A 23,909-nucleotide genomic window follows, 5' to 3' on the forward strand; every position below is an offset into this window, starting at 1 on the left:
GACCATCCAGGCAGAAGGAGCCGTTCCTAGCGTCACAGGTTTAGGGAGCTCCTTCCCTTCTGCATGGATATAGTAAGGGCATCAGTTGCTAGGGCTGTTCATCAGGTACTGCACAACAGCGCTTTTCTTTCCTGGATCCTGTTTTCCCCTCTCTCTCCCGGACTCGGCAGTGTGAATCATCAAGACCTCCACGCAAGTCAATGGAGTGATACCAGCATGTGCCAGCCCCAAACAAAAGATAAAGGGAGACTAATTCAATTCAAAGTGCGCAGCACAGGGAAAAATAGAGACGTTCGGTGACAGAAGGGAATAAACAACTCCACTGCTAACGACAGCGCATTTGCAATGCCTTGTTTAAATGAAGCCGTGCCGGTTCCCAAAGAGAACCATCTATAACCGAACGACGAGGGAATTGGTTATAAATTTTAGTCGAGCAAATTCCTCTGCCGAGTTTAACCGTTATTTGGTTAAAACGCTACTTCGCAATCAAAGCTGAAATCAGTTATAAAACATTCATGGGCATGGCTTACAGAAATGGATTTTTTTATTCCCTTGCTTTTTAAAATCCTGCCAGGATAAGAATTAAGCACATTTGCATTTGTTCTCTCTAGCTCAAATTTCCTCTACCACTGCAAACTGAAAATATTATGTGAACAGTGAGCCAGGGACACAGAACTGGAGCAGGGGACAAGATGTCACTCAGCATGAATAACTGTGCAACAGGCCCTGGCCTGCAAAGAGGCCCATGTCAGTACAGCCCTAAAGCCGTGGACATGCCGTGAGAACTGGGCTCAAAAGGTAGCTTGAAAAGTGGAACTAGAGCTCCTAAGTCTCTTGAATGCTTTTGAAAGTCTCATCCTATAGCTCAGATCAGTAGACCATGGCCTCTCTTTGTCATTCTCTGTAGGTAAGTGATGAGTCTGAGGCAAAGATGCAAGAACTATCCAAGGCCCTATTTGTCTCCATATTAATAGTCCGTGAGGAAAGCAATAGCATCTGTTGCTTTTTCAATAGACATGAGTGGGTTTGAATTGTGAAGGAAAAGCGAAAGGCTGGGATCAATACACGGTACCCACAGGATCCAAGAGCAGGTGAACACTTCATATGCCAGCTCCCTTACCGAGCACATCAGTGGTGTTGATCTGTATTATCAACCAGCTGTGACCATTCTCTTTGTAGGAGCCAAAGATGGTGAATATAGTGCTCTTCTCCCCAGGTTCAGTGAGCAGCCCGTATACAAATACTGGCTTATCTGAGAAAGTGAATGTTTTCCAGGTCTCCCCTTCATTTGTGCTATACCTGGAAGGGAAGAGACAAGGATAAAGCACTGCTATAAAAACAGGAATCCAGCAGAGATGTATTTGCCTATTTCAAAACTTGCATAGACTGCTAAAATCAGGTATTTTCAAAACCACAGCATAATATCTTTGGCCCTCATCCCTTTGCTTCCATCTGCAGACCTCAATGTGCTTAAAAAAGGAAAGTCAGAACCATTAGCCTTGTTATTCAGGAGGAGAAAGTGAGGCACAAACAGGTCTAACAACTTGCTCGAGGTCACCCAAGGAGATGGGTCTCCTGACTCCCAATCTGGTGTCCTATGTACCGGCTTACACCATGACAGTATTCAGAAAGGACAGCAAGCAGATGCAGAGACTGTGAGGGCCACTGCTTATTTCTCATGTGTGCATGCATCCACGCGCGCGCGCGCACACCGTAGGGAAACGAGAGCCAAGTGTTGCCATATTATTTGAAATTCTGTAGAGGGAGAAAAGCCAGAGCTTGTGACAGTTGGTACAAAATCTGACAGATGCTGGGTGGTTTCCAACCTCACAGATGTGCGCTGGAACGTATTAAAGTTCTCCCGAGGGCTCGCTTCCCTTTATATCAGAAAATGACCCTGAAGTGCCATGATATTTCGGGGACAGTGGGTCTGTAAAGGCAGCATGTGTGCTCCCTCAACACACACCTAATGATGCTTATATAACACACCAGAAGTTTTGGCTCTTAATTTTTAGATGCTGAAGGTGTGGAGCCCAAAGGGCATGCTCCGTCTAAATGTGCATCTCTGGTGCCTATTTAACTCTTGTTGGAATCAATGGTCTCCTGCTTAACATTTAAAAATTAAGCTCGTAAAATCAATTCACCGGTGTAGATCAGCTGAGAGGGAGAAAAAGCCTCTTGAGTGTTCACAGAAAAAAAAAAAAAAAAAAACCCCAAGAAAATTCCACCCAAACATTTAACAGCAAGGAGAAATGGTAAATTAGACCCCAGGGCTGGACTCTAAGGCAGAGGAGCTGGCTGGGGCACAGTTTGCATCGAAACGGGGCAGCAGCCAGCCCAGGGTGCTCAGGATGGCTGCCCCAGCTGGGGCTCTGCAGCACGCAGAGATGATGGAGCAGACCACCCTGGGCTGCCTGCTCCCTTGTCTCCACGTGCCAGTTGGGGCACAGGGTGCCTCTGTCTGGGGGCTGCCTGCCAGCCGGCCCCACACTGCAGCCCCCTGTACCCCAGCCAGCCCCCACCCCCCCAACACACAGCACATGTAGCAGCGGCACAATGTGTCCCACTGCAAACCGCACAAGCAGGGGCATGCACCGTGGCACACAGTAGCAGCACAAATTTGTGCAGCTACTATTTGTGCTGCTACAAATGCGCGCCCCTGCTCGTGTGGACATGGCCCAGGAGTCTTTTCCCCCAGCAATCCAAAGCTCTTTGCAATTTTCCACCATTATTTAGTCAGCTACAGGCCTAATTCAGCAAAGTCATGCTGGTGAATCCCATACCACATATGGGTGCAAGTGGTTTCAAGTTCGTAAGCCTTGAGCCAAAGTAATGATATAGGCTCAGCAGGAGCACTGATCTTACAAAACCAGAGAAAAAGCCATTCTTTGCCATGCACATTGCGCTCACAACAGTGCAGGGCTGTGCGTAATTAGCGGGGAAGTGAGTGAGGCAACACACTGACAATCAGCTGAGTTGCTGCTGTAAGTAGCATGAAAGGTGACTGACAATCCAGCGGACAAGGATGGGATCCCAGAAACCAGGGAGAGGGTCAGGGATCAGCCAGGGGTATGGAGAAATTGAGAACTGAAAGGGAAAAGTCTTGTGCCAGAGAGAGAAAGGAAGAGGATACACAACTTGGATAGAGCGAACAGGGAGCGCATAGCTGCCGAAGAACCACATGCTGCAATAAACGATATGAATCAGGGCCTGGGATTAATGGTTAATAAATGGTACTCATGGCAAAGCATATGGTGCAGTCATGGACAGTGTGATGAAGCAGAACGAGCACCATTCTGGGTGCAAGAGACAAGTGATATTATTCAGGTTATACAATTAGATAAGAAGCCCATGGAACTCACTGCCACAGGATAAACTGAGGCCGGAGTGCACACGTAGTTTAGGTTAGATATTAGGAAAAACTCTTTCACAAGGAGGGTAGTAAAGCACTGGAATAAGCTACCCAGAGAGGTGGTGGGATCTTCGCCCTTGGAGGTTTTTAAGACCCGGATAGACAAAGCCTTGGCTGGTATGATCTAGTTGGGGATGGTCCTACAGGGGGTTGGACTAGATGTGACCTCCTGAGGTCCCTTCCAGCCCTTGTTGTCTGTTATTCTAGGTGAGAAACTCCACGATAAATATCAAATGCCGCAGGTCCTGGTAAAATTTGCTGCTCTCTCTGTACGAGGCGGGGGGGTGGCTGTTTATAAAACACCGGTACTAAATTACAAGCAGGCGCTCTAGTCCGAAGCAGGGCGACGTTCACTTGCGGTGTGAGCAATGCTGAGTCTAACAGAAGATTTGGCTACACGAGCTCTTCTGCTGCCTGCAACTCCTCTGCCGTTGCACTCGGTGACCAGGGCTCAGCTCTGCTGATACTGCACTGGCACAAAACGAGAAGTGAAAGGATCTTCTTGAGGATAAACAGTGGGCTGGGACTCAGTGACCTGCTTGCACCGCCTGGCCCTGCCAGAGATTCCCGTATGAGCGTCCTGTCTGTCTCAGTCCCCTCTGTACAATGGGGGACAACGCCCCACAGAGGTACTGTGAAGAAAGCCATTCATGTCGGTAAAGCGCACCGCGCCAGTAACAACCCGGTCCGTGCACGTACAAAGACAGGCGATGCAAAGAACACCCGCGCCGAAGAACATCTCTCGGGCGCCACAACTTATTCCTGTTTTCCCAGTGAGAAATTTCTCCCAAGAATTTAAAATAAGGGACAGGGGAGAACTTAATGGGTGAGTTATCAAGACAAAACTAAGGGGTTACTCAACATGCACTTGTTTTCTTGAGCTCAGATCTCTTGTACGTTCTCTCCTTACCTCAGTCAGCAGATGCCAGGCTTGCATAACTTACTTGAGCTGGTCTGTCTCTGTGCCCTCTGTTATTGCCACAAGAATGCCACCGTGGTCCCCCCATGTATAATAATGGGGTCCAGAGAGTGCCTGAAAAAGGAAGCAAGCACAGAGGGAGAACGTCAATTAAAGAGGGTTGTGGTTGCTAGGAGATGGGATTATAAAGCGTCACACGGACCATAAGACATAGCCCCAAAGGGTCCCAAGTCTTCCAAGAACACACCACGTGCTTAATATTAAGCCTAGGCTTAGGTTACACTGGAGTCTCATCAAAGCTTTGCTGAAGCAGAAGAAAACCCTTGTTAGGACACAGCTTTGTAAGAGATAACGCCTGACCACTGCTAACCTCCAGGCCTGCTGAGCTGAGCCCGGTATCAGGGACCACTGGGGACTCAAGTGTTTATGGGCCAAGGTCTGGTGCCAGGTCAGCAGTATTTTACATAGCTGGAACCAAAAGCAGAACGGCACCCCAGCCACTGCGTCTCCTCTCATTGACTTGGCTGTAAGCAAGGAGAATCAAGCCCCAAAGCCTAGACAGTCTGGCAGATACGAACTCTCAGAAAGCAGAGACTTGCTGATTTTCAAAAAAGATGCAGCTGAGTTTCTTTCTGAGCCTGCAAGATTTCATCAAAATTTAAATGTAAGCAATGCTGGGACATGCAAAAAAAAGACCCAAGAGACCGTTCACGCTTCTACCCACAGAAGAACTGTCATATTTCACACCCACTCACGGCTCTATTTACCGACCAAAACCACAGACGCATCTTCCCTTCCTACCCAGAGAGCTGAAGCCAGTTTGGTATGAAAACAAACCGAGTGCATATCTGACTGTGCCTTCGGTATGCTCCAGCACACTTGGGGACTTGTTTGCAAGGGGCATTGTCTGAATATTTGCTTGTTTTCCTCTTTAGGAAACAGTATCAGGACTGGGGACACCAGTAAGCCCTCCAGCCTGCTTTCACACAGCTACCTGCCAGAACAGAGAGGCAGAAGCTGAACTGCTGTCACGCAGGCACAAAATTAAAATGCTCGGTCATTCCCCGCCCCCCCACTCCCCTCCCGTCCTTGGCATCACCTCACTGCAGAAAGAGGAAGAGTTGCACAATTGCACTGAACAACTGAGAAGCCAGGGTCCTGTTAACTGCAGCTCCCTCCCCTGCCCAGCCTAGTCTTGTGTATTTGCAAGAAGTGCAATGTGACGGCCCAGCATGAAGAGCATATGTGCCTATCTCTCTTTTTTTAAATAATCAACTTTTTTTTTTTAAATAATCAACGCTTTTAGGTTTTTCACAGTGCTCCCTTGGAAAGAAACTCAGCTCCCTAGTTGCTTTCCTGATATGATGACTCTCTCAGGGACAGCCATCCTCTGCATAAGACTGTATGTTGGCAACAAGGAAACCAGCGGCCTGTTCCCATCACTGTCCCAGCTGCCCAGATGTTAAGCAAACCATGCACCACTTACTGGGAGGAAAAGAAGGCAGTTTTATTCGCAGGATTTTAAACAGCTTACAGATGTTGAAACCCCATACTACACTAACAGCAGACTGTTCAGGCAGACCGCAAACTCTGCCACAGACCAGGACACCCACTTTGCGAGCAGCATTCAACTCCCGTCAGCTGAGAGCGACGTCCCGTTCCAATCGAAGAAGCCAAAGGGCTTTCAGGCATTCATGTGGGCAGAAAATGCTGGGGTTTGTCCGAGATTTGTCCACAAGCCTCAAATATACCATCCTTAAATAAATAGCTAAATTGACCGGTTCCAGCACAGCCTGCCAGCTGCCTGCGATAACTCAGGTCAAAGCGACACTGAGAATAAGACGAATGTATATTAAGCACCATCGAATCATAGGAAGGAGGGTGGGAAGGGAGCTCAGGAGGTCACATCTAGTCCAACCCCCTGCTCCAAGCAGGACTATCCCTAACTAGATCATCCCAGCCAAGGCTTTATCTAGCAGGGTCTTAAAAACCTCCAAGGATGGAGAGTCTACCACCTGTCCGGGTAACCTCTTCCAGTATTTTACTTCCCTTCCAGTAAGAAGATTTTCTCCTAATATCTAACCTAAACTGCCCTTGCTGCAACTTGAGCCCACTGCCCCTTGTTCTGTCATCTGCCACCATGGAGAACAGTCCGGCTCCATCCACTTTGCAACCTCCCTTCAGGTAGCTGAAGGCTGCTATTAATCCCCTCTGTCTTCTCTTCTAAATCAGCCCAGTTCCCGCAGCCTCCCCCCAACAAGTCATGTCCCCCAGCCCCCTAACCATTCCTGTTGCCCTCTGCTGGACTCTCTCCAACCTGTCCACATCCTTTCTGTATTGGGGGGCCCAAAACTGGACATTGGACTCCAGATGTGGTCTCACCAGCGCTCAGTAAAGGGGAATAATCATTTCTCTTGATCTGCTGGCAACACTCCTACCAATGCAGCCCAGGATGCCGGTAGCCTTCTTGGCAACAAGGGCACGCTGCTGGCTCATATTTGGCTTCTTGGCCACGGTCACCCCCAGGTCCTTTTCTGCAGAGCTACCACCCACGCAGTCAGCCCCCAGCCTGTACCGGTGCATGGGACTGCTCTGTCCTAAGCGCAGGACTTTGCACTTGTCCTTGTTGAACCTCATGACATTTCTTTTGGCCCAATCCTCCAATTTGTCGAGGTCACTCTGAAGCCTGTCCCCCAGCTTATCTGCTACTCCCCCCAACTTTTGATTTGATTCTTTTTCCCTAAGCCCCCTCCCCCTCCCTCTCCCAGTGACAGCACTCGCTCAGTGATGTCCCAATCCGTGCTATTATTATTGTATTGATTTATGTATTACACAAGTACACAGCCGTGCTCAACACCTCAAAGCCCTGTGCAGGCAAACAGGGACATACGGTCCCTGTTTGTCCCACAAAGAGGCTTACAGTGTAGAGGAGCAAAGAAAATACAGGCAATGGCATCGCCGTTGCTTGCCAGGTACAGGACAAAGTTGTAATCTCTCCTGATTAAGTGATGTGTTGCAGGAGTTTGTGGTACAGCTGGGAAATGAACACAGTGCTCTTGTGTATGAATCCAGTGCTTTAGCCGCAAGACCAACCTTTCCAACCCTCTTGCCTCAATACACCAGCCTGTGCCCTGCTGCTTTTGAAGTTTCAACCACAGCAATCGCTAGCGGCGAGGAATGTGCCAGTTTCCCATTCCCCCGATCGCTCCAATCTGCAAATCTTTCGCTTGGGTATTTTGCTTCAACAAATGCGAACGCGCTGCATATCAATGCTACGCCCACATGTTGAGCAGACTTGACAAACACTTTGGAGAACTCTGCAGTACAGAAATTAAAACGGACCCTTTTCTTGCTTTTACTGTTCCAAGCCCTTTTACAGTTGAAATGAGACGACCACAATAGCTCACACAGCAGCATTTGTCAGAATGGATATTGATTTCTGAGTAAGAGAGTGGAACCTGGGAACATTTGTCATATGCTAAAAGCTCTTTTAAACTTTGCTTCTGGGGTATTTGGTGTATTTAACTTAAACTCCCTAATCTGCACATGTGTGAGCATATTCAGTATGTGCAGGTCACCTTTAAAACTTAGTACAGCGTATATAATAGTCATAGACCAGTGCTATGCTTCCCCTCACCCCAAAGATATACCTTTTTGGCTACGTTGTCATGCTGGTTTAATGAAAATAGCATCCCTACCTCTCTCCACCTTGCTCCAGCGCTGCTTGAAATGTAGACGTTTGTCTTGCTCGCCATGTTCCTGCCAACCGAGCCTAAGAGAATGAGAACGTAATTCTTCTTGACATATCCAGCTGGGTTACTTAAAATGAAACCATCACCATTAAACTATTTTTATTTGCCAGCATTGGAGAGTTAGGTTTCCACACTGTTAATCAGGTGCTTTTAAGTAAAGATTTAATAGGATTATTGTAAGTTTTAAAAAGAATCAGGGAAAACACAAAAAGTATAAAAGAAGTATGATCAGATGAAACCTACTCTTTGCGTTCCAAATATCCTACAGAATGAGTTTTCTATAATAAAGTGATACGCGAGTCAAGTATTAGTGTCTATAAGCTTTTAAAAAAACCTTTGGGTTGACTGTGAGAGGGAGGGAGGGAGGAAGAGAATAAAGTGTGAAGTGTTTCTACTGTGAACAATAACACACCCAAATTTATATGCAGCAATAACAGTAGCAGGTGAGCGGAGCAAAGGGGACTGCAAAACACATTTTTTAATTGCATTTTTAATATACTCAATATTTTCAATACAGGTATGGGCTAAATACCACTTAAAAATACTTTGCACCCTCTAGTCAGCAGACAAAGCTCCTCACTGAATCAGGCCCTTAAAAAGACTATACCTGTAGCAATGATCAGTCCTGGAGCAGACTCTTTGGAGAGGATGGGCATTCTGCGTAGCTGGAAGTTAAGCAGCTGGCTCAGTCTCTGGGCCAGGTGAAGAGAGCAGCCCTGGGAAAACTGGAAGAGCAAAACACGGTTGCGATTATGAAAGGCTTTTGACGTGCCACAAAACATTAGTGAATCCAGGGTCTCTATGACCCCCGGAGGGAAGAAAACGTTCGTGCCTTTGTCACTTCTTGGCTAGCACGTCAGGCAATGTACACCAGCAAAACTTACAATTCCAGCTGGTACCCAACTCTATCGCATGCTGCCTCAGCAAAACGGGCTCCCCATACATGCAAACCTGTGCTCTATGCCCTGCCCTGGCTTTCCAGGCAATATCTAGTCAAATTTAAGGCTGCAAGCTTTATCTCCATGACTTTCAACGGACTGGATGCAGCAGGGTCTCAATGACCACCTACAGCCCCAAGGGGAAGGCACTGGCAGAAGGCTCCGCTCCTCTAACCCAGTGCAACTCCCCGCAATACGGACAATGCTTGTTTAGGCAGAAGACAGCTTCCTCAAGGGCTGCCCCGAGACCCTGGAACCAACCCTCACCAGAATGAAGGACCATAATAAACTGTATCACCTTCCTTTGCAAGTGCAAGTCGCAGTTCTTTTAACGTTACCACAGCTCAAATACATGGCAGCATGTGTGCGTGCAAGCATTATTTCAACCAGAAACTCCATAAAAGCCCTCCACTGAACAAATTTCTCCTTCTCTGAGGAGGACGAGAGAATAAACACATGGCAGATGTTGGTTACACTGCTTAATGTGCTGCTGCGAGACGCTCCGAAAATGTGAGCATGTGTAAAAACCCACGCTGGGATGAATTATCCTCTTTTTACAAAGAGGAAGAACCTGAAGCCTGGAGAGAGGAAGAGACTTGCCCAAGAGCACCCAGCAAGACTCTGACTTTCGTTACTGGACTGTGCTTCCTCTCCACTGGGAGAGCGGGGTCCCTGCAGCAAGAGACTGCTCTGGGGTTTCGCAGTGGACTAGGACACAAGGATCCAAGTGCCATGTCTGGTCTGCTATGTTTCAGCACCAAGTCCTCTCTGCTGTGTGCTGCTGGTGCAGGTGAATACCTCACCCTCATCTGGGTGGCTAAAACTGGCAGTGACATCACTAGGGGGCCAAGGTAGCACGGAGATGGGGCAAGGATGCTCTTTGCATGCTCTTCCTCCATTCCATATATCCCTGCATTCAGTTTCTCTACTGAAGTCAGGAGGAGTTTGGTCACTGATTTCAGTGGGGCCAGGAGTTCACCTGGGATGTCTTTAAACTGGTCCATCCTCACGCTCCTTTCCTGGCCTTTTCTGCAGCTGGCACTCATGCTCTTCACAAGGGAAAGAGAAGAGCTTGGCCAAGAACCCACTGAAACACGCTGGCTAGGGAAAGCGTGGATAAGCTTTCGTCTCAGCACTTACCCAACCTTTCAGCAGGGTCCTAGAGGACACTGAACTGATGCTTGCCTGCAAATGCATCACACTGAGGTCTCAGCTCCCAAACTCCTGTGTGACTTTTGCTATTATGTGCTGCTCCACCCTGATCTCCACCCTCTCTGCTTAAAAGCTGCATTTCACCATCAAAGCTCAGCCACGGGCAGCCCTGTAGGGACTGACAAAGGTTCAGACTCTGTAATAAAAGTGGCCAGGGTTTCATGGTGATTCCCGAGGCAGGGAACGAGAGGTTGTGCTCCCGGATTCACAGATGATAGGGGCCGGAAGGGCCCTCCTGAGATCATCACATCCAGCCCCGCTGCACTTGGGCAGGAAAGACAGTGGGGTCGAATGACCCAGTTCTGCTTGCTTGTTACCTCGCAGTTGATCTTTTCTCCGTAGCGCGTGTATGCCGGGGCCTGCAGAAACTCCCAGGTCCCCCCTTTGTCAAAGGTGATGACGGACCTCATGTTCTCTTCGCTGAAGGAGCCGTTTATCAGCGTGGTGATGTACACGCCCCTCACACCCTCAACGCGGTGGAAGTCTGCAAAAGGCTCGTTGGCAAAATACCTGCCAAGAAATGCAAGCGTGTGACGTCTGCTTTTAACCGCCATGGAGCACCAGGGAGGTACTGTTAAAATCCAGGATCGCTCTCTGCCCACGAAAACACCCAAATCAAACGCAGCGTGGAAGACAACGCACTGGAGAGACGGCTGCCAACGTGGCCGTGTACCTTTGAACTCTCTGATGAGAGGGGATAGGTATGTTTGACAATCGAGCACCCAGCTCCATGATGTTGTTCATGGTGTCGACTCCTCAGAGGCAGTCGTACTAATCTTCCACTGGCACATTTTGCTTTACCCCTTTGATATCGACAGAGACGCACGCCGGGACATGGTTTCGGCTTGCGAGCCAGGAACTTCTCAATCCTAACCCCAGCTCCTCTACTGAATGGCTCTGCGAGCTAAAATGAATCGCTAAACAACTCTCCCTCACCTGCAAAACGGGGTTGATGCTCATCTACTCCAGGGCGCTGTGGAGTTTAATATGTTTGCAACGTCAGCTGAAGCTTTCTGTAAATGTCTATGAGTTGGCATCATTGGGTTTCCCCTCTGCACAGCAACCTTGCCGTGAAATTCCCAGAGTAACCCCTAGTAGATGCCCCAAACCACCCCGCCGCTGAGCCTGCTCTCACTAGCCAGCCTGTCCTTACCTCACCAGGGTATCGCTGCCTGCTCCTCCGGGGCTATAGTACAGCACGTTCTCTAAAGACAGTGAAAACCTCAGTCCTTCTGCTTCTGAGATGTACAGGTTGGTGCGGTTGTTACTGTGGCTGACGCACACAAACACCTGGTCCTCGGATGCGTCGGCGATGTAGTACTCCTTAGGGACGCAAACAACACAAACGGCGTTCGTTTAGCTTACCGCTCCATGCTCATCCTCCCCCCCCCCCACCTTTTTTTTTTCCTTTTAAATCTCTGTGTTTTTTCCCCAAGTCTCAAGCATTCGTCATTTCCTCTCAGACGCCTGGAAGCCAATCCTCCCTCCACCCATGTTCAGCTTCTCCACCTGGCAGATGAATGCCGAACCTCCGCTTTTTGCACAAATGAGTTTTGCCTCCAAGTCCACCCTCAAAGAGCTGCTCCTCAGTGGAGCAGGCCAAAAAAAAAGATTAGCGCCGCAACAATGGGAGAACTCATCCAGCTCTCTCCAACCCACCGAGCCCTGCCTCTGCCTGATCCATATGTCTGGATCGGTGGGAGACTGTGACCTCCTAAAGGCAGTAAACATGTTTGCCACGTGTTGAGTGTCTACCTAGTTCTCGCCAAAATACTAAGGCACCCCAGCTCTCTTGTACTCGCTCTAGCTTTGGGAAGCGGTGGTATCACTGGAGGCTGGGTTTAGTAGGATAATATCCCCACGCTCTTTGAAATGTCAATCACTCCCTAGAGCTCACTGCTGCAGCAACCACAGGGAAAGCACTAGCTAGACTGTGCTGTGAAAGAAGTAGCCCTGTCTTCAGTGTGGCAAAGCTCTGCCCTGTCCAAAGGGAAGATCTTGGAAGCAGGATCCCCCAGTGGGCCCAATCGCTCCCCAGCAGGAGGGGAAACCATGCACGCTGCCACAGTCAACAGCATGTCAGCTCTCCCACTATGCTGCCACCCCCTGCCATAGGCTCGTGAACAAGGTGGATGCAGCACAGCCCTAGCCTGCCACCATCTCCTGTGGGTAGGCTGGAATCCAGGCTGGTGCTGGCAGAGGATGCTTTCCCTCTTCCTGCAATTGCAAGGACTATTATGCTAAGTGCCTGCATCTGGGAAGAGAAGACTCTTACATCCACGCTTGGCTAGCTGCAATCGAGGCTTTTAAGTACAATGCAAATAATCCTGTGTTCCCCACACATGGAAACCGATTTCTTGGGACGTACAGCAATGTTCTCACAATCCTGAATCCAAGAGACAGAGCCTTGCAGGTTTACACTAATTTGAAAACAGGTAAAAATTGTGCCTAATAAAAATCCCACCAAAACTTTGCTACTTCGAACTAAAAAAGGGCCTGATTTTGCAAGGACTCACAGGCACAAGTGATTTGATTCTGGTTTGCAATCCTGTTTTTCCCAGTGGACATCATTGCTATCAGCTTCTCTTCTATGCCAAACATGAGAAGGGGCAACCTCTTCAGAACTGATTTTACTGCCAATCTAACTATTGCAGTGTTTAGGTCAAAGCAGAAATGCTGTTGCAGTCCCTTAGATAACAATGGGGGAAGGATGAATAAAGAGTTCCCATTTACCTTAATCGGATGCCTGGTTACAAACTGTGCAGCTTGCATTGGCTTGCGGTTGAAGGAGACCCAGAGCTGAACTGAAGACTGCTGCTGGCCACCCAATAAATGCTGGGAGGAAGGGCAGGGAGGAACATGTCAGGACTCTCTTTTATGTCTAAATTCATAATTGTCTGTAATACAGATGAAAAGCTGAACAGATGAAACTTAACAAAAAGCATGGTAGTCAAGTAGGCAAAGACCTGCTCGATGTAGTAATTTGATGGGACTTCCAACAAAATGGACTCTAAAAAAACACAGTTATGGCTTAACACCGTTCCCTGCGAACGTGAAACGTGAAACCCCTATGCCCTCACCCTAGCATGTGTGGGAGTCTTTATTGCTAACGTGGAAAACTGGCAACACTATACTTTTCTGCTTGCCCCACAAAAAGTCAGTATTTACCAAGAAGATGCCTTAGATGTCACACACCAGGTAGATCTAACTTAAAACCTGTTTTGAATTTCCCTGTCCTTTACGGGAAAGAAAGCTGTGGTCCCTTTAAATACTCAATGTCAAGTCTGGAGTCAACATGTCACTGTCCTTCTTGCTATTTTGCAATCTGGAGATCTCCCAACTCTCTGGTGATCAACTGTGTTGACCAATACTAATGTTCCCCTCTCATCATCCTCCCATACAGGCAGACGTTAACGTGATTCTTTTTCCATAGTTCTCCTTTTGCACATTAGCTATGCTTTAATTTAGATATTTGCCTGCTTGGGATAAGTTTAACATGGACAGGCATCAAGTTAAGAAAAATCACATTCAGGATGTCTGAATACAGCACCCCGATGCCAGACACCTCAGTCTATATTTAGGTTCCAAAACAGGCGGCCACTGGATTTAACAGGAGTCAAGGGTGCTTTGTATCGCTGTAAGAGAAGCGCATACGCACGGATGTAGATGCTTAGCTCAGTGTCACCAACTCCCCTCCAAAATCAAAAAATAAATCAAATGAATCCCAAATTCTACTGCGTTTTTTAAAATCTCAAAACTTTTGGAACCTGCCTCATGAATTTTGAATGCGTCAGACCAGCAAAACTGCAACCCTCACGGTTCCCATTTCAATATTTTGGCTCACGTCAAAAAAAGAAACACATTTTCCTATTTGCTCAGGAGTCTGAAGACTGTTACAACTGTGTGGCCAAGAGGACTGGAAACCACCGCCTTCCCATGCACCAGCGTTGTGAGAGCAAACAGCTTGAAGATGACAAGGTGCTCAGACACTACAGGTTCAGAGATAATGTACAAGAATCACCCATAGAGAATAGCAACGGACCAATAGTGGATCTCACAGGAGAACTGGAAAGCAAAGTGGAGTCCTCCTGTTGGATTATTTCTCCATAAAGCAGTATGCAGTCACTATGCTTTTCATTATGCCAATAAAAAAACTAGACAGAGTATTCTGATTCTCTCAACCCATTGTAGGCTGAATCCCAGTAATATCAGGCCCAAATGCCAGGCCTACATAACCAAAAATGCTGTGGATTTCCATTCTTGCCCAAGGTATTTTTTAGCAATCAAAACAGTCCTTCAAGCAATTTTCCTGTTTGTTTTAGACATGACTGCACCTGTTAAAGGCACTGTGCGGGTGTCAACGGTAAAGATGCTTACTACTCACTGCTGTGGCATTCACACAGGAAGCAGCTTTGGGGAAGGACCCACTACAATGCGACTGGGAGCTGCTTTGCTCGTTAAAAGTGTCTTGGTGAGAGGGGGGATGCTACAAAAATAGCAGGTTTGTCCTCTTTAAAGGAAAGAAAAGTTCAAGTTGACAAGTATCCTCCTAATGATCTAGTTGGGGCTGGTCCTGCTTTGAGCCGGGGGTTGGACTAGATGTGACCTCCTGAAGTCCCTTCCAACCCTCATTTTTATGATTTATGAACTGAACTATTGCAAATAGGCATCATCTTCCCTCATCACCAGAAGTTAACTTCTGCCCTTTGGCTGGCTGGCAGCTGGGCTCTTCTCCCAGAGCTCTGGGACTTCAGAGACTGACCCGTTTCTGCCTGGCTTGCTTAAATCAAACCAATATAGGAAAATGCCACTGTTCCCATCCAATCTCATTTCAGCCCTGCACTGTGACGAGGTCAGTCAGTTATGGTTCTCCTGAGCCTGGAAGGCCTGTCAGACTAGCACACCTGACAACACACATGCGAGAGATGGAGCTGCACTCACTTCTAGCTGACCTCCCAGCCCAAAAGCCCAGGCTCCCATTTACAGCCATGTCAGCTAGGAGCAGGCATCAGCATGAATCCAAAGCAAGGCTCAAACTTACAACTCAGGAGCGGTAGCAAGACACCACACCTCCGAGAGGAGGTAAGGAGGAGGGTGACTGTTGGCTTGTGCAGCAGACTTGGTAGCATCCCACCGCAGGAGCCATCCAGCCATTCTAGCTCACCTGTGCTAAGCTAAGGTGTCGAGCCAACTGCACCAAATCGAGAATGGTCTAGCCAAACAGTTTGTTTGTCCACAAACCACGGTGATGCTTTTGTGACCAAGGAAATGGAAAGTCTGCAAATATCTGGATTTAGATGCACCGTTTCAACTTTGCTCACTCCAAGTCCCAGCACTGAGCAAAGGTCCCGGCTGGCATGTCCATGGTACTCGTCTATTAACCTACTGTTTGTGGTGGGGGGTTGTATTTAAGACCGTCTTGTTAGCATTTATATTGTCAGGCCCTAAACAGCATTAAGCCAAGATCACTAACTCCAGCTCACTCTTCTTTCTGAGTCTGTCAATAGGCTGATGAAACATTAAATGTTTTGCTTTCCGGTCCTTGTTTTCATTACATCATTGATGAAGCTTGACTAACTACTGTCCATTGGTGTACCACTGAAGTCAACTGAAGTCTTTTCCATTGACTTTAAAGAGTTCTAGAGCAGGCACTTGAAGTATAAGCTTTTGACCCACCTGGAGACTTTCTTACTGTTACTTACCACTGTCTTTGTGGCAAAGAGATACTTGTCCCTGAACTGGAAGTCGTCCACTTCTTCCAGAATAATTTCTTTATTTTCCCTGGTTTGAAAGAAATCTGTGCTGCGAATGATAGTTGAAGACCCCGAAGGTTCGTGCCGTTCTATGTAAACTGTATTTGGCTTATCATAAGGCTCAATGCCCCTTGGGGGGTGGGGGAGGGAAGGAAAAAAAAAGGTATGTCAGTTTTTCAGCTCACTTAGCTATTCAGATTGCACCAGTCATTTCAAACAAAGTCATTTAACAAGAGATGGGCTCAAACTCCACAATCTGGGCTGGAGTTTTGAACATCACGATGGCACACGGTGAGCCCGGGGGCTTTGGCCTATCTCACGGTGAGAAGAAGAATCTGGGTCTGATGTAGGGTTCACTCCCAACTGAGGTCATGACACGGATGCACATTGGGCCTCAAGGGCCTTTCTTCCGTTCGGTACCATTGATGTCAACGGGAGTTTGAGCACCAACTTTAACAGAGGTAAAATCAGGGTTTTTGAATGAAAGACCTTTTAAAATTCAGAGCAACTTCTCCCTGAGATCCCTACAGAAAATCCTGATACCGATGTTGTGCAGAAGCTGTTTAACATTGCACATCAAGATTAAATGATCACCTAAGCCAGAAAGTGAAAAAAAGCACAGCGTCCACCAGAAATCAGACAGCAAGTTTAGAGACCTCCCAAAAACGTTCTGTTTTGGCCAGTACACCTTATCTGTGCATAAAATCACTACGAAATCATACTGAACAGTAAGTTTTAGAAGTGGTGCAGCGCCCAACTCCAGAGTACAAAACGAGCACAGAGGGTCCAAACAACACAAATACAAACGAAAAGTATTTGCCACTCTCGTATTTTGCCTTAGCAGATCTTCTAACACTGATTCAGCTTCACACTGTTTAGGCTGGTGACAGCTGTCAGGACCCCAGCACTGTATGCACCAAGGTAAAGAAGCTCAAAGTACTGGTAGCTTTCTGCCGACACACTTCTGCACCAAGCCCCCGTGATCAGCGGTTCCTGTTTAACAACTATGAGATCCATTTGCTACAGACTGCACTTTAGGAGGGAATGCTACAGCACAGCTTTACACCTTGGTATCTGCCCGCATCTGTGCTCGAGTCCTTGGCAAAGGATGGGAGGAGAAGTGAGAAGAGAGAGGAAGAACAAAATGTGCCAGCGTGACAGCAGTGCAGTACATACCAAGAGAAAGATTTCACATGCTCCTGAATCATTATCCAGGTCTGACCAAAATCGTCTGATTTCCAAAGCTGCAATACAAAATGTCAGAGAGACACGTGAGTCTCACACATTGCAGCTCTCATTTCCAACATGTGTCAAACTGAAGGGTTAAATGCTGGAAATCCGCCAGCCCCGTGGTCAAACAGCAAGCTGTGAACATGGTTGAGGTGTGGGCCTGTAGTCGGGCTTGAAGGACGTGTCTGCCCTGCCTCCCTGCCGCACCTGGGTCTGCTGCCAGGAGCACGCTCCTCCCACTGGCTGAGCCGACTGCACACCGCAGCCAGGAAATTAGGTAGTGCAGCTGGCTGCGAGTGGCCCCCTGAGACCGTGGCAGGAAGCGTGCCCAATGCAGAGCCAAAGAGCCATTCAAGACCATGCTAAGCCTAATTTTGGGGCTCAGGTAAGCGGGGTGCAGAGCGAAGCAGGTGGGACGGTCCCGGCCGTGGTGCACAAGCTGTGTAGACAAACTCCAGGTGCCGCACCCCCATCTTCCCAGCATCCATTTGCTGCCATAAGCAAAAATGCTCCACCGGCTTGGTGGTGCAGGGTACGTACAAGAGTCACCTGCCACATCAAACGGCTGCGCTGTCTCTTGGTCCCACCCTAAAACGATCGTGTGCCCCTGCCTGCATCCCTGCCGTTGTGGCCACTGAGCCAGAATTAGGAATAATCTCTCCTGATACGTGGAAGGCTAATACTATGACTAAAGCATCTGGGCTAGGAGCAAGCTCTGCTCTCTGTTTCTGTTACAAGACCCAGAATCACGCTGGCACTTAAATTTTCATAATTACATGCCTTCACCTAGGATGTACAAGAGGCTGGCGACATTTCAGCTCCAAGATTCAGCTGGCTTGAAAAAGTTTAGTGATCATCAGAAGATCAAGCACAGCTTATAAATGTATCACTGGTGCCCATTAGCAGCATCGTTAGGCGCACAGAGAGTGGAGAATTAAGCTCTTTGGCCCTGAATGAGTGGTACATGGCTGTAACAGTGCACTGTTCAGAGATTAGGGACTGGCTACCGCCCTCTCTCAGCCCAAGCTTACCAGAATGGCATGTCTGATTGTTCTTGCAAGGAAAGATACCTGGGCCGTAGCCTTGATTTTTTTTTTTTTTTCCATTTCAGAAATAGAAGCATTTAATCCTTCAATAATCATGGTCAGGCTCACCTTTTCTTCCCTAGCTCTTTCCTACCGCAGGTATCACAACGCTTCAGCAAAGGTTAATTTAAGGCCTTGCAGAGAAGGGAAGTGCTATCCCTGTCTGAGCTCCCAAAGTCAAGCAGCGAGTCAGGTGCAAAACAAGGAAGAGGACCCCAGAGGTGCTGACTCCCAGCCGACTGATCTAACCCCTCGATCAGCTCTGTCTGCATCATCACCTACCCTTGCGTCAAAAGCAAGCAAAAGCTGGAGAAACACAGGAGCTAATTCGAAACCACATAGTTCTCCCAGTGAGATGTAAGGGATACAAGTGAATGGCAAAGGCCAGGGGAGAATCAACCAGCGCAGAAGCAGCATATAGCTGACATATGCAAAACCTGGTAGGTGCTGAATGTCAGGGGACGAAGGAGATATGTCAAGCACAGAAGCAGCAAAAGTCATACGATTCAGCAGTATATGGCTGCGATCTGCAGTCCAGCCCTGAGATAGACCTGAGCAAGTTCCTCTAAATCAAAACAGCCCTTGGGGCAGCTCTGAATTAAGCCAGGAGTCACTTTGCCCCGCAGCAGCAGGAGCAAAGTTGCTCAGGACAGCACAAAGGTGATATAAAATTCTGTTTTTCCCATGCCTGGTCTATGCCCTTCACACTGTGTCTCTCAGAGCGTATAACAAATAACCCAGCCTGCGGTGGCTCACTGATTAGACTGTAAAACAGCATTGGTTATTTATGTACTTTGCAGATGCATGTCTTTACTTATTTGTAATTTATGCATTTGGGGTGGGGCTCTTGCCTAAAAAGACATGTCAAAACGTTAAACGCTCTAGCTGCAGAGTTGTATAAAAGCATTCTCCTCTACCTGCAGCCAAAAGCAATCTGCACGGCAAGGCCAAATGCAAAGCCACAAACCCATGTTAAATGATCCAAAGGTCATTCCTGCCTTTGCTGGCAGCCTTCTGCTGTGAGTTACTATTGATGCAGTCTCAGAGGATTATAGGACGCAAAGGGAGGGGAGGACAGGGGGGAACCATCTGTAAAAATAAAACATCTTCCCTCCTGGCTGCCTGAGAGAGCAAACAGATTTAAATATTTAAAAGGGGATGTTCTGGCTAATTAGGGCTGCGCAGCGGTGAAGCACGCGCATGCACGCTCTAGTCCAGGGTGCAGAAACCATCGCACCGTTACGGCCAGGGAGACAGCAAAACACAGCGCTATATGATACTGGTACGTGACCTTGCAAGATAAACCTCATGGCCACTGCTAAGGGTAAGGCCTACAGCGCATGGGGCAGACTAGTGTTTCTGAGTGCCAATCCTCCCTGCTAGTTCTCAGCACATAAATTACAGATCATTCTGGTGACTGAAGGAAATGGGACACGCATGAGCCGTCCTTCAGGTGAGCTGTAGCCAATCCCCCTCTGCCCTCGGTCTTTCTTGCATGAAACCGGATAGGCAGGACCGGAGGAGGAATGTTGTCCAGTAGCTATAGAAAAGGCCAGACAATGAGCACACCTGGGCTCATGCCCTGGCTCTGTCCCTGAACTGCTGTGTCGTCTTGAGTGAGACTATTAACCTCTTTGTGGGCCTCTGTCTTTCTCCCTCCTGTGAAATGGGGATACTCGTATTTACCTATCTCCCAGACTCAGATCATGAATGTTTGCAAGACAGTAAGGGATGGAGAGAGAGAGCTGCATCTGCCTCCCCTGGCTAGGGAAAGGGGAGATCTTATTGTTAATACCAGAGTAACCATAGACCTTCAATGCCACAAAAATCACGAGAAAAATGATGGATGCGTGCCTGCCTGCAGGGAAGGATGGTGCAGGTAGCCAGTTTGAATCAAACCTTTCTTGATAGCTGTAGACGAAGGAAGTAGATACAGTGCAATGGGTACTGAGCACATCTCACAGCGAGCAGTCAAACAAGTACGTAACATTTTAGGCACTCAGTAAGACCACAGAAGCGGTATGGCTTGGCACACCCATCTGGCTACAGCATCTCACCTGTTTGTTAGGATGAGATCTATCAAAGCCCAAAACCAGGTTAGGGTTCCTGCTGTGCAAGAGAAGATCTGCTGCTCTGAAGGGAATAGAGAAGCCCTGAATACTGTTGCAGAAATCAGTCGTGATCCAGAGGTACTGGATGAAGACATCCACAAAGATGTACTGGAGAGGGGAAGGGGAAAAGGGAGCAAAACACAAAACCATGGTCAGACAATCATAATGACGAGCAGAACCTGATGTGCTGAGACAGAAGGAGAAAGACACTGGCAATGGAGACCGGAAGACAAAATCAGCACATGCAGAAAAACCAGCCTTCTCCCCCATTTGCAAGGGTGCTATGCCGTCTGTGATTTGCAATATGAATAACTTGCCCTAAAGGCACTCCCAGAGTAAAAAAAAAAAAAAAGCAATATCTCAGGATCTAACCAGAGGACAAGCATGCAATATGCTACTGGCAGCCCCGTTCTGTGAGAGGGACAGAAAGACAGAACCATTTAAACCTATAACCATGGCGAAGCTGAAACTTTAGGAGACAGCTGAGTCTATCCTGTCTCCCAGCAGGTCTCTTAATTAGGTTTCAAACGCATGGCCACCTTCTACCCTCACTCAATATCCATGCAACCACGCTGAGGGCAGATACAACAGAAGGCAGGACTTAAGGATTCTGGTTGTGATTCTCCAGTACCCCGCTCCCGTGTTTGAGTCCAGCTGTGTTAACGTGACGCTGCATGAGCTGAAAAGAGTCCAACCTGCCTTACTGATCTCAAGGTACGTTTCCAAAGCTGGAATTCGAAACAGGCACATTTTCCAACGTGCAAACTCGGTTCGGAGTTGCTGGGACCCGCAGAGCATGCACTAACCTAACAGGGCAACTTCCCACCTTAATACAGGTTTTCTTCAGAGGGGAGTTCACGTAGTGGCAAGGACGAGACAGTCAGTACGGCTTCCCCCATCCAAAGCTTTTGCTGCTGACAGCTAACTAGGAATCCATTTCAATGCTCGGAGCCCCAAAGAGGAGTTTGAATGTAAATGGGTTCACACTGATCTTAGAAATACCAGGATGGCAACTTTCCCTCCCACGGATGCATTTAAGCTCCGTGATCTTGGATGCTCTACTAGTCGGAGAATCTAAACCTGACAGAAGGACCTGTTACCTGTCTGCCCTGGCTCTTCTCATACTTGCCCCTTTACTTGCACTTAAAACCCCTGCCAAAGGCACATAATACCCAAGACATCCAGGCATTGTATGCTCTCCTGCAGGAGAAACGAAAAATAATTGCCTGTGCATTTTTCCTGGAAACCTTTTTCACCAGTTTTCTTAATCACAAGTAATTTATAACCCCCAAGAGACAAATGTCTTCTTTTGCTGTAAAGCTTCAAGAAGTTTTTTGCAACGCTGAGCAATCCTTTTTTTTAAATAATAAAGAGCATTATGATAAGACAGACAGACATTTATTCTTATTTATTATCCATAGAGTGCTTTCCAGACACATAGGGAAGGTTCCCCTTTCCAGCTCACAGGATGGACAGAGGCCAGAAAAGAGATAAAATGAGGGGACTATTCTACACAAACTGACAAGACTGACTACGGGCAGCAGGGCTGGCAGGGGGAGTGCTTAAGGGGCTTAACAGGAGCCGGGGTAGATTTTATTTATGTCTGGTTTACACCCAGCTTCTGTGCCTGTGTAACCATGCTGGATGGTGGAGCGATGTTTTTACACGGTTTTATCAGTACAACCTAGCACGGACATAGTTAAGCTACTATCACGGGGTCTTTACACACCGATCCCCTTAAGGACAAGAATAACCATCCTAGTATAGACACTGCTATACCAGTCGAATTGCATGCAGGCTGCGAGGGGTTGTACCACCTCAGCTGAACCATGATAATGAAAGCCCTGTATTTTTTTGCATGCAGAATAAGCCAGGTATATAGACTTAAACGTGTTCACTCCTTACCCTTTTGTTGTCAGCGGGGCTGTGGTAGAACTGAGCAATCGCCACCTTGCTGGTGTTCCCTGCACCAAAGCTGAATTTCTCTGATATTTTTTTAAATGTCTTCCCATAGTCGTAAGACACGTAAACCTGCAAGGGAAAGAATCCCGGGATTATGAGCACAAAGGTTTCGTTTCCAACCTGGCAGTCTCCCGGCCTCTCTCTTGTTTATGGGTTTCATAACATTTTATACAACCCTGGAAAAAAATACACACAGAAGAGGCTATAAAACATGGGATGCAGGAGGAGCTGAGGCCACACTTCCTTACGCAGGCCGTAACGATGTTGAAAACCAGAGGCAGAAGACAGGGTGACGCCATGCTAACGGAAAGACTAAGAGATGCTTTAACAGGAGGCAGAGAACAAAATGACAAGTCTATAAAGCCTCAGACAAAATGCTAGAAAGGCAAAGCTAATTCTCTTTCTAAGCAAGCTACTGCTACAGAAAAGAAAAGGCAAGCAGCTCTACTCTTCCTTTCTCCAGTTAAAACCAAGGCATGGATTATTATTATAATTATTACTATTACCTTAGTGCCTAGGAACCCGAGCACTGGATCAGGCTGTCCCCGGGCGAGGCACTGTATAAGGACAAAACACCACCAACAACAAGCAATCCTGCTCCCAGAATGCTTAAAAGTATTTCCTTATCCTTGTCCTGGTATGAGGAATAGCAAATCTGGGAGACTGGGAATAGGATAAAGACCTTTTTCTTCTAGACAGGGGACTCATCGTTCAGTTGAATGTATCACAGTAAATGCGGTATTTGTCCTTCAGGATAATGGAGCTATACCTCACCTTTGCCTGGCACTTTGCAGCTGGATGTGCTTTGTCAAACTGAGCGTGGACGCTACTCCTCTGCTGGCAGTGGTGTCCTACCCCTCTGCACCGAAGCCTGGGCAAGGCATTGAGCAGCCTGGCCCCAACCCCGCAGTTGGTAAATGCTGATTTTTGTGTATAATGTTACCCGCTGCCCGGTGTGAATGAAGTCTGACCTGGTCCCAACCTAGAGTGATCCTCCTTGAACTTCCTGTTGGATGGATGTGAAGTGCGCTGGAAAGTGTCTCGCTACGGTCTCCACCTTCTGATAACAGCTGCAGCCATCTCCCCTTTGGCTGGCAGGCTCAGCATGAAATACCCCTGATCTAATGGGGCAGGAAGAATGAACCCCTTATGTGGAGATACACTGGTGTAGGCCAGTCGGGTGGGGAAACAGTGCTACCACTCACACTGTCACTCGGCGGACAAGAAGGCCACAATCTGCATCCTTCAGAACGGGGATAGGAGGAATGAGTATCCTTTAAACCACAGTCGGCTCATATTGAGCCACATGTTTCTGCACAAACTTGCCAGCTTTTCTTCTGTGTGGCGTGACCACCAGGACTCCCCTGAAGGATATTCCGTCAGGGGGACGAGACAACAGGTCTCAGACACAGACAGAGGGATCTGCAAACAGAAGCCAGCGCGGAGACACGAGCTCTTTGCAGGTCTGGAAAAGATCCACTGATTTTGGAAGCAGAACTGCGGTATGTCAGTGGGAGACAGATCGTCCTCCCGCA

At 47.8% G+C, this 23,909-nt stretch overlaps 1 protein-coding gene across 2 annotated transcripts in view; it reads right to left on the reverse strand.

Moving 5' to 3' along the window:
• Positions 1-23,909, reverse strand: part of SORL1 (sortilin related receptor 1) — an 85,536-nt gene that overhangs the window by 46,501 nt on the left and 15,126 nt on the right. For both annotated transcript variants that reach the window (XM_090028005.1, XM_090028004.1), the window contains exons 3-13: positions 22,318-22,443; positions 20,359-20,520; positions 17,163-17,230; positions 15,936-16,116; positions 12,967-13,068; positions 11,387-11,556; positions 10,551-10,743; positions 8,691-8,808; positions 8,030-8,103; positions 4,357-4,445; positions 1,121-1,299 (exon numbers count right to left, since the gene is read on the reverse strand). In XM_090028005.1, coding sequence (XP_089884131.1) covers positions 1,121-1,299; positions 4,357-4,445; positions 8,030-8,103; positions 8,691-8,808; positions 10,551-10,743; positions 11,387-11,556; positions 12,967-13,068; positions 15,936-16,116; positions 17,163-17,230; positions 20,359-20,520; positions 22,318-22,443 — 1,462 coding nt within the window. The remainder of the gene's footprint in view (positions 1-1,120; positions 1,300-4,356; positions 4,446-8,029; positions 8,104-8,690; positions 8,809-10,550; positions 10,744-11,386; positions 11,557-12,966; positions 13,069-15,935; positions 16,117-17,162; positions 17,231-20,358; positions 20,521-22,317; positions 22,444-23,909) is intronic.

This window comes from Crocodylus siamensis, chromosome 14 (genome assembly GCF_052110815.1).
Source record: "Crocodylus siamensis isolate JL-2025a chromosome 14, ASM5211081v1, whole genome shotgun sequence".
NCBI classification, from domain to species: Eukaryota; Metazoa; Chordata; order Crocodylia; family Crocodylidae; genus Crocodylus; species Crocodylus siamensis.